Genomic DNA, 9,828 nt, shown 5'->3' on the forward strand with positions numbered 1-9,828 from the left:
GGACCTGGGTCTGTATGGACCCCCTGACCAATCTGCAGCTACACAAACCCAAACTGTAGATGCTTCTACCTTTTGGGTAGCATGCTCTCTTCAGCCCGTCCTGCTGTATCCTGGATCTGTGCTCGTCTGCAGTGCCACTCAGCCTAGCGCTGTGCTTGATGTGGAGGCGGTGATGATGATGATGATCTCGACGGGGCATCGTATGTTCCAAAGCCATCCGGTCCCTCATGACCTTTGCCCTCTCTGACTCCAGAGCGATGGCCTTCTCCAGCAGTGAGAGGTTCCCCTTGGCCATGTCGAAGGTGTCATCAGAGCGATCAGAGGCCACAGACGTGGTGTCCTCGTCGCCGTCCTGGCTGCAGCTGTAGCCTCTGGAGGTTGGACTCAGCTGCTCCTCCAGCTTCATCAGGTTCATTATATCGGAGTAGCAGCGCTCCTCCTGAGCTCCTGGCAGACAAGTGTTGTACCTGAAAAACAAGATCAGTGTTTTCATTTTTTCCTTTAAAACAGTCACTGTTCCATTTAAGGACTCATAGAAATTAAAGAGGGATGCTTTGTGTGATTTTATAAAGACAAACCCTCAAACATCAGAAAAATGTGACCTAAGCTCAAAGTTTCTGTAGGAACAGTGATGCTCAGAGTTTATAGAACCGAATCAGTGAGGGACGTTTGTGTTTGAGCTTTTCCAACTGAGACAGTTCGTGTTGACACAGATTGGTTATGTTACAATCAATAAAAAATAAAGAGCTTAATGCTGCCGTGTACTCATACGATGACAAAATGTGTTCATTGCATTTGACTCATCACACATTTGAGATATGCACAAGTGGAGTGGTGGGCACCTATTTAGCAGTTAGGGGTTACGTGTCTTGCTCAAGGACACCACAACATAGGGGCATGACAGGGAATTGAACCTGCAACTTTTTGGTCCCAAGATGGATGCCCTACAACTGCACCACAGCTGCTCTCAATAAGAAAATCAATTCATATCTCAATCTATTTATCAAAGGATCATTTAAACAATAATTCAATGGATCAATCATTCAATAAACTAAATCAATCAATGAGTTAGTTAATTAGAAAATCAATAAATCAACCGATCAACTAATCATGGATTAGTCAATAAAATAAAGCAACAAGCAACCAACCAATCAAATCAAGTAGATTAAAATCAATCACCTAACAAACCAACTAAATCAATCAGCCAACCAACCAACTTATCAATGTTCAGTCAATCAATAAATAGATCCAATAATCAATCATGCAATTAGCAAACTGATTGATCAATCAGTTAATTGCTTTACTGATGGATTGACCTCTGAAGAAGGTCCAGCTACAGGCCTGTCTTCAGAACTCTAAAGATGAGTCACTGATGGGTCTTCCTGAAAGACAACGATCGAAAACATCCCACCGAGGAAACAGAGGAGCGGCAGAACCTCAGCATCCAAAGAACCTGAAGAATTCAGAAAGTTTTTGTAAAGAGAAATGGGCCAAAATCCCTCCTGAGATGCAGGCAGATCTGGAGACCAACTAGAAAAAATGTCTCACTAACAAAGAAATCATCAGAAAAATGTGAACTTTGAGCTCAGGTTACATTTTTCTGCTGTCTGACTCAGGTTTTATGTAGGGCTCAAATTATTTCACATTATTTCTTATTTCACTTATGGACATGCAAATAATTTTGTACCTTTTGTGCTTTTTCTGGATTTTTAACTGATTTGGTTCTCTCCATTAAAATTAAACAACCATAAAAATCTGACATATTTTGTTTTTTCCGTGTTTTTCCTCCATTTATTTGTTTGTAATTTGATCAGGAGATGTATATGTCTCATTTTGTCTACCAGCTGCTGGCGGGTTGTTTTCAAAACCTCGTGACGTTCTGTCAGTCCTCATGGATCAGTCGGTCCTCAGGACCTTCAGAACTGTCCATGAGGTCTGAAACAGAACTTGCTTTTCTCAAAACTGTTAATATTCTGGTGTGGCTTCTGTCTGCAGCTTTAAAGAACTGTGGTTCTGTAAAATTAATTACTTGCAGATGTAAATGAAAGATTGTGAATGTGACGTGTGGAGCGTGGAGCGTGGAAGACTCACCTGTTCAGGTGTTGCAGCACCTGTTGGTCCACAAGCTGTTGGTGGTGGACACCATGGAGGACGGGCCGGTCAGATGGCTGAGACTCACTCAGTTTTCGGGCCAGATCGAAGCACTGGTTCCTCAGACACTCCAGACTGCTGAGACACACTTCCTCCCCGCCGTCCTCCACTTGACCTCTAACCCCCTGACCCCGCCCACTGGTGGGGACACCTTCGTCCATCATGACGCTCTCAGGGTATCCATCTTCAGGCAGCATGGCACCGTGACCCTGAGCCAGAAGTTTCAGGGAGTCTACAGTCTCCCGAACCACATCACTGTTCAGGTCCACGCTCAGTTCTCCCTTCCTGTCCTCCTCACTGCCATCCTCCTCCTCCTCCTCGTCTTCCTCATCAGCGCTGTTCGAAGAGTCACTGTTCAGTTCGGACTCAGTCAGGGCCTGGTAGGCAGCATCCTCTGCGATCTTACCAAGGTTCAGGAGGGACTTAGCGACCAGCTCATCGTAGTTTTCATATTCGTCTCCGGTGGTGGTGCCAAGGGGACAGCTGTTATTGTTGTTGTTGTCCTTCTGAACTGGGACCAGCTTTGACTGTCCACTGGGTTGGTACTGGTTCTCTGCTGTCAGGACAAACAGAAAACAATATTTCCTGGTTCTTTTCCACTATTTCGAACCATTTCAGACAGGATTTTAACACCGATGAAGATGAGAAAGCTTCATGTTCCTGCAGATGAAGAGAACTGATTTTTTTAGAACACCAGGAAGATGGTGAAAAAAAACTGCAACAACTATCCACTGATTAATCAGCTGATTTCTCTTCAGAAAAGGCTTCTTCAATTTTTACTCAAAAATAACTCAATTAAATAAATGAATAAATGGAACCAGGTCTGAGCAGAACTCTGTGAATCCAGGTTGTCTCGGGTTCGAAGAGAGGAACCCAGTAATGACGGCTGACACAGGGAGCTGAAAGGATATATTTAGGATTTAATTTAAAATAAATTTACACAGTAAACAAAACACTGACATGGCAGCAAAACTAACAATGAGGCAGGCATAAGGAAACCAAAAAGAACCATGAAGCCATACAATGCTCCACTGCAGGTGACTGACAACCGGCAGAATATAAAGGCTGAAGAGAATGAAGAAGCAGCTGCAGGTGAGTTTAATTAGATAGGAGACAGGTGTGAGTAGGTGTGTTGGAGCTGATGAGCAGAAACTGACGGAGGGAGAAGTGATAAGTGGCACAGAGGCACAGAAGAAACATCAAATATAAACAGAGAGGAACTAAGAACAGAAACAAACATGATAACAAAGGAAAAAACACAGATCCTGACTCAGGTCTGTGAAGAACTCGATCTCTTCTATCAGATGAAGCACCTGTAGCAGAGTCACTAGAACCTCATTTGTTCTGAATTGTTAAACTAGTTTCAACATCAACATGTCTGCTGGATCCCATCCCAACCAGGCTGTTTAAAGAGGTGTTTCCACTAATTAATGTCCCCATTTTGGATCTGCTCAGTCTGTCTCTAATGACTGGTTAAGTTGCTGGAATTAAACCTTTCCTTCAGAAACCTGATCTGGATTCAGGAGTTCTGGACAACTGTAGACCTGAATCTGATCTCCTGTTCAGCTCAAAGGTTCTTCAGATCAGCTGTGAGAACATCTGTGAGAACATCTGGACAGAACTAATCTGTTTGAGGAGTTTCAGTCAGAGTTTAGAGCTCATCATAGCAGAAACAGCTGCTGCAAGTTACTGATGATGTCCTCCTGTCCTCAGACTGTGGACAGGTGTCCATACTTGTCCTGTTAGACATTCTTTATTAACTGGGTGTCCAAAAAAAAAACGCTTTAAAAAGTCTTCAGTTGATCTAAAATGCTGTCTTTACTCTCTCTGTTTGTATTTGTAATTATTTCTCTTATTAACGTGAGTTTCTTTGTCTTTCTTCCAGTAGAAACTCCACGTGGACCAGTCATTCTGTGTCTGTGTCTCTTTCCTGTCTTCTAACTTGAAGCAGACGGCCGCTCGTCCTGAGCCTGGTTCTGGTTCTGTTGGAGGTCTCTTCCTGTTTAAAGAGAGTTTTTCCTTCCCACTGTCACCAACATGCTGCTCAGGATGAAGTGAAGACTGATAACTTTTACTGCCGGTCCTGTCTCTTAGAAAGTCTGTGAAGGTTTGACTTCAGAGACCTGAGACCTGGGTCTGGCAGCCCAGACCACAGAGGCTGACCCATTTATCTGGAACCAACAGAGTTTGGTTTTGGATTCAATCAGAACTGAACTCACCCTGATGAAGAATTTGCTCCTCCTCTTCTTCCTCTTCATCATCACCATCATCTTCCTCTTCTACTCGATCTTCTGCTCTTCTAGAACTTTTTTTGTCTACCTCGTCCTCATCTTCTTCCTCCTCCTCTTCTTCTCCCTGCTCTTCATTGCCGTCTGAGAACTCCTCCTCCATTTCACCATCTTCTTCCTCCTCATCTTCCTCCCCTACACCCCCCTGCTCCTTGCCCTCTTGCCCTGCCTCCACACCTTCATTCTGGTATCTGGTGTAGGTTCCTGCTGGTGTAGGTTCCTCCTCCTCTTCCTTGGCCAGGCAGGAGGTGATGAAGGGCATCCTTTTGGCCGGTGGTTCCAGTGGTTGTCTGTCCAGAGTCTTCCTCTTCTTGGCCAGCGGACAGCCGTAGATGCTGAAGAGGAACAGAACAAATATCTGTTTATTGTTTCACAACAATAAATCTGATATAGAACCTTTGATCAGACAGAACCTGAACTCAGACAGATTACACAATCAGGGATAACTTTGGGATTTAGGACCACATGTACTAAACACAACACAACAGACAACATCTTTAAAAATCCAACATATGGAACACACAGGAACCAGATACATGGACCCATGTTGTTTAGAACCCAACAGAACCTGTCATGTTCTGACAGAAACCACCCAGAATCTGTCACTCCACAGCCAAAAAGTGTTTCATCAGCTATGTAACACAACAAATCAAACACACAAAACAAAACATAACAACAAGACAATAGATCCAACAACAAACACAACAACATCAAAACAACGCAGCCAGAAAGAGAGTTTTAAAGAACCTGAAGACATATAGAACCCCAAAGCAGTTAAAGAACCTTAAAAGAGTTGTTGGTTTGTCTGGTTTCTTTCTCAAGCTGTTATTGGGCCAAACATAGATTTCACCTGGACAGGTGACCAGTCTACCATAACCTGGGAACCCAAAGTCCTGATCAGTGTCTTTCTGTGGACACTTAGAGGACATCTGGGAACTTTCACTGTCCAGTGAAACGAGTCTTCTGTTGCCTTGGTTACCTACAGATCTGCTATTTCAGTGTTTCGTTAGACCTGCAGTGGATGAGGATGAGAAAATAATTAATTAAATGGTTATTTTCTATAATAACAGTCTTCAGGAATCAAACCTAACCGTTTGGTTTTTACTCCCATCATATGAATCATGTGACTCTTCTGTCTGTTCATCACGTCCAGGTGTGTATGACTGAGACCGTGCGTCGCCCCCGGCAACACCTTGTGCCAACACTCATCACCATGGCAATGCCTTTGTGCTAACAGTAGGTGGGGGCTATATAAGAGACAGAGCGATGGGGGAGGGGACACAATGTTCACATCCTATACTGGTAGTTGCTATGGAGACAGGCTGCATCCCTCCTGGTCCTCATACTGCAGCATCCGCACGGCGCTGTCACCATGGCAACATCCTCCAGGGGAGAAGTGAAGGGAGACAAAGACAAAAAGCTGCCCCCCATCCCCCCACTCCAAATACAGCAGAGGTACTGATCCCAGGTCGGTTATTGATTTAACTATAGTTTAACTAAACAATAAGAGAAAAATAGCTCAAAAGTATCCAAATTAAAACAATAAAAACTAACATTTTAGCAGAGGAAGGACGAAATCAAAGTACAATGGTTTGATGAAGTTAATAATTACAGAATAATAACTTAGTAATAAATCAAACCAACAACATCAGATTATAACAGAACAGTTAATTATTATTATTATTATTATAAAAATAACAACATTAAAACAATATTAATAACAGAATAACAACTGAATAAAATCTGAACAATCGTCAGATTTACAACAGAATGATAACAGAATAAAAACAAAATAAGAACAGAATAAAGACAATAATAGATAATTTCAGAATAATAACATCAAACTTTGTTAGGAAACCTTTAGATTTGATCCAGATTGTTTGAACAGTACCATCATGTGACACAACAAAACACATGACGATGAAGATGACGAGGATGACTATCGGAGGGAAAACCTACCTGCGGTGTCTGGCGTATTTCCCGCTGACATGGCCGCTGCCGTCACATCCAGGGGTGGGACAGCTGAGGAGGAGACACATCATCAGAACATGTCAATGGAAAAAAAACCTTCAGTTCTAAACCTCCAAACTTCTGGACCCGAGTGTCCTCATCTGTCCCCTTAGTTCTGCTGCTGTAGGCTCAGACTGCTGGAGGACAGACTGTCCACATGTCCTCTCACTGCTGCTGTAGGCTCAGACTGCAGGAGGACAAACTGTCCACATGTCCTCAGTCTGCTGCTGTAGGCTCAGACTGCAGGAGGACAAACTGTCCACATGTCCTCAGTCTGCTGCTGTAGGCTCAGACTGCAGGAGGACAAACTGTCCTCAGTCTGCTGCTGTCTTTTCTTGCTCTACACTCCATGTTTATACATCTAATTATTTCTGCCCTTACTCTGTACTTTTCTTTGTTTTTCTTTCCCATAGAAACTACACCTGGACCACTTCCTGTTTGTCTGTGTCGCTTTCCTGTCCTCTAACTCCAGCCGGTCCAACAGATGGCAGCTCGTCCTGAGCCTGGTTCTGCTGGAGGTTTTTCCTTCCCACTGTCGCCTCGTGATGCTCAGGATGGGAGACTGTGATGAAGATTTAAAGGCAATCTGCTGGTTTCCTTGATGGATAACTTTTAATGTACTGCATGTGAAAGAACTGGACTGAATTGACTATAACTAGCCAATTCACATTCACATTCACCTCACAGCCAGAAGGTCATAGGTCGGCCTCCCGGTCTTTCTGTGTGGAGATGACATGTTCTCTCCGTGCAGGTAGTCTGGTTTCCTCCAAAAACATGCATGTTAGGTTCACTGGTGTCTCTAAATTATCCCTTGGTGTAGGTGAGAGGGTGAATGGTTGTTTGTCTCATTTCTCTCTGTAAGTCCCTGGACTGAACTGGAGACTTGTCCAGGGTGTCCTTCATCTCTCTGGAGATATGCACCAGCTGGAGCACTAACCCTAACGCTGTATCTGAGTCTCCAAACATCTGGACCTTAAAGCACCTGTTCCAGGTAGTTCCACTGTTTCTGAATCAGTTCAGTGATTGCTGGTGTGACCAGCAGCTGTTTTTTTGTTCTTTGGCTCAGAGCTCACACAGAACATATTTACAGTGAAGACCCACACAGATCAGCTTTAATCTTCTGCACCAACATCTGTCAGATGACATAAGAAGAAGCAAGAACTCATGCAGTCAGGACGAAGAAGCTCTGGTTCAACTATGAAACTTGAGAATCCACCTTCATGAAGATCTGTCACACCTGGAACATCAGACTCTGTTTAAACTTTGTCTGGACTGCTAACACCTGGAGATGTTCAGGTGACCTCCAGATTGCAGAATAATAAAGCAAAATGAGTAGAATCTTCTCAGCTTTGATTCTGTAAGGAACTCCAGGACTGTGACTATGACGAAACAAGGAAAATACGACAATGATGACAATGACGATGATGGTGATGGAGATCAGAGGAGTTTCACCTACCTGAAGAACTCTTGAGTTACAGCTTCCACTGCAGCTTCAGACAAAAACAAACAGATTCATGTTCAACAATCTGAGCCGGTTTAGAACCTAAAACCCAGTACAGGCCCATCTTTTGTACCTTGCTGCTCCTTTCAGGGGAGCTGGTCCCTAAGCGACAACTACCCCACAGGAACCGGTTTGTGATTGACTGCAGTCAAAGCTTCTTCCATCACACCAGTTCCAGGCCTGGTTCAGAGCTCATCTTAGAACTGATTCTGTTTGCACCTTCAAAAATTCAACTGCTCCATAACGGGTACCAGATAAGTACTAACTGACTGGACCAGATCAAGGAACCTATTTTATTGGTTGCAGAGTTCTAGAAAACAACTGAACAAAGACTTTATTACTCCATACTGGTCGTCTTTCTTTTCTGTAGTTTCAACTTCAGAGTCCAGTTGTTTTTGTTTTTTAACCTTTTTTGATTTACTTTATTACACCAAACCTGACGTTTGAAGTAAAATGGAGACACGAGTCTATAAGGTTCTAAACAGGTTCTGACTGGTTCTGTCATCTGAGTGTAAACAAGTGACGGGAACCACACAAGATCTGTACACAACTGGACCTGAATCTCCAAACATCTGGATCTGAGGCTACAACCATTTGGACCTGAGCTTCCAAAACATCAAAGTAATCTTTCCAACTAAAGAACCTTGTCCTCCATCAGTGGCAGGGTTCTAGAGACCAACTGACCAAGTAAAACTTTATTACACCACAACCTTCTGACAAACTGAGGCCTGCAGCCACCAGAACCTCTAAGGTTGGATTTTATTCTTCACGAAAACTTAAAAGGGGCCACTTTTAAAAAAACAGGCTCATTAACCAAAGTAAAAACAGGGTTTAATCCCAGGTAAGAGGTGTGCTATTAGTCCCAATAAAGATTCATTTTGGTTCTGTTGGGTTGGGTTTGCAGTACAAACACCAGTTTACACCAGTTTGTTGGGATATGTTAATCTGATCACATCAAACCTGATGTTTAAAGTGAAGACATCAGTCTGTGGAGGAGAGATTCTGAACCGGTTCTGTCAACTGAGAGGAAACGGGTCACAGGAGCTACGCAGGAGTTCGATCAGTCCATTTACCTAAGACTCCTTTGGACCGAGTTCGATGGCGTTTTTCTGCAACATTAACCTCCATCTGAAAAACACAAGACAAAGAAAAGGTTTGGGTTGTTTCTTTTGTATTTTAACTGAAGAATAATTTGTTTGTTCTAACATATATAATTATTTATGCTGTGGTAAATCACTGTTTAATTTTAACACTTGACCTGGCAGCTGATAGTTCTACCTTCATCCAGAACTCAGCACAGATCCAGTTCTGACCTGGTTGTAGCTTCGCCTCAATCCTGAAGCTGAAGACTCGTCACACAAATGATATTTCAGAGGCGGTTCTGCAGAGTCATGATCTGAAAAGTTAAAACAGCAGTATTTCAAAGACACGTTGTTCATTCATACAACACCTTTCATCAAACCCAAAAACTAAATCTATAAAACAAGACACAAAAGCAGAAAAGGTCATTTCAGAGAAAAAAACCAGGTCATGTTTTCTTAGGTAACATTTTATAGTTTATACAGAGATGAAGCATTGGTAACGTCAGCAAGGAGAGGGATCCAGAGACTCTGAAAGCTCTGTCTCTAAAAGAGAGTGATTTGCATGTGAGTTCAACTCAGTAAATGCTGCTACATGTTAGCTCTATGTTAGCTCCACGTTAGCTCCATGTTAGCTCCATGTTAGCTCCATGTTAGCGCCATGTTAACTCCATGTTAGCTCCATGTTAGCTCCATGTTAGCTCCATGTTAGCTATATGTTAACTCCATGTTAGCTCCATGTTAGCTCCATGTTAGCGCCATGTTAACTCCATGTTAGCTCCATGTTAGCTCCATGTTA

General features: G+C 43.0%; 1 protein-coding gene across 6 annotated transcripts in view; it reads right to left on the reverse strand.

Moving 5' to 3' along the window:
* myt1la (myelin transcription factor 1-like, a) overlaps positions 1-9,404 on the reverse strand; it is a 29,342-nt gene extending 19,938 nt beyond the window's left edge. For 2 of the 6 annotated variants that reach the window (XM_037981471.1, XM_037981469.1), the window contains exons 1-7: positions 9,264-9,404; positions 9,024-9,078; positions 7,906-7,939; positions 6,399-6,461; positions 4,371-4,774; positions 2,092-2,704; positions 70-467 (exon numbers count right to left, since the gene is read on the reverse strand). In XM_037981471.1, coding sequence (XP_037837399.1) covers positions 70-467; positions 2,092-2,704; positions 4,371-4,774; positions 6,399-6,461; positions 7,906-7,939; positions 9,024-9,078; positions 9,264-9,389 — 1,693 coding nt within the window. In that variant the 5' untranslated portion in view covers positions 9,390-9,404. Of the gene's footprint in view, positions 1-69; positions 468-2,091; positions 2,708-4,370; positions 4,775-6,398; positions 6,462-7,905; positions 7,940-9,023; positions 9,079-9,208 lie in introns of all 6 variants that reach the window. The other 4 variants (XM_037981470.1, XM_017438264.2, XM_017438262.3 and 1 more) reach the window with 3 other exon arrangements.
* Positions 9,405-9,828: the final 424 nt, after the last annotated feature.

This window comes from Kryptolebias marmoratus, linkage group LG19, assembly GCF_001649575.2.
Source record: "Kryptolebias marmoratus isolate JLee-2015 linkage group LG19, ASM164957v2, whole genome shotgun sequence".
NCBI classification, from domain to species: Eukaryota; Metazoa; Chordata; class Actinopteri; order Cyprinodontiformes; family Rivulidae; genus Kryptolebias; species Kryptolebias marmoratus.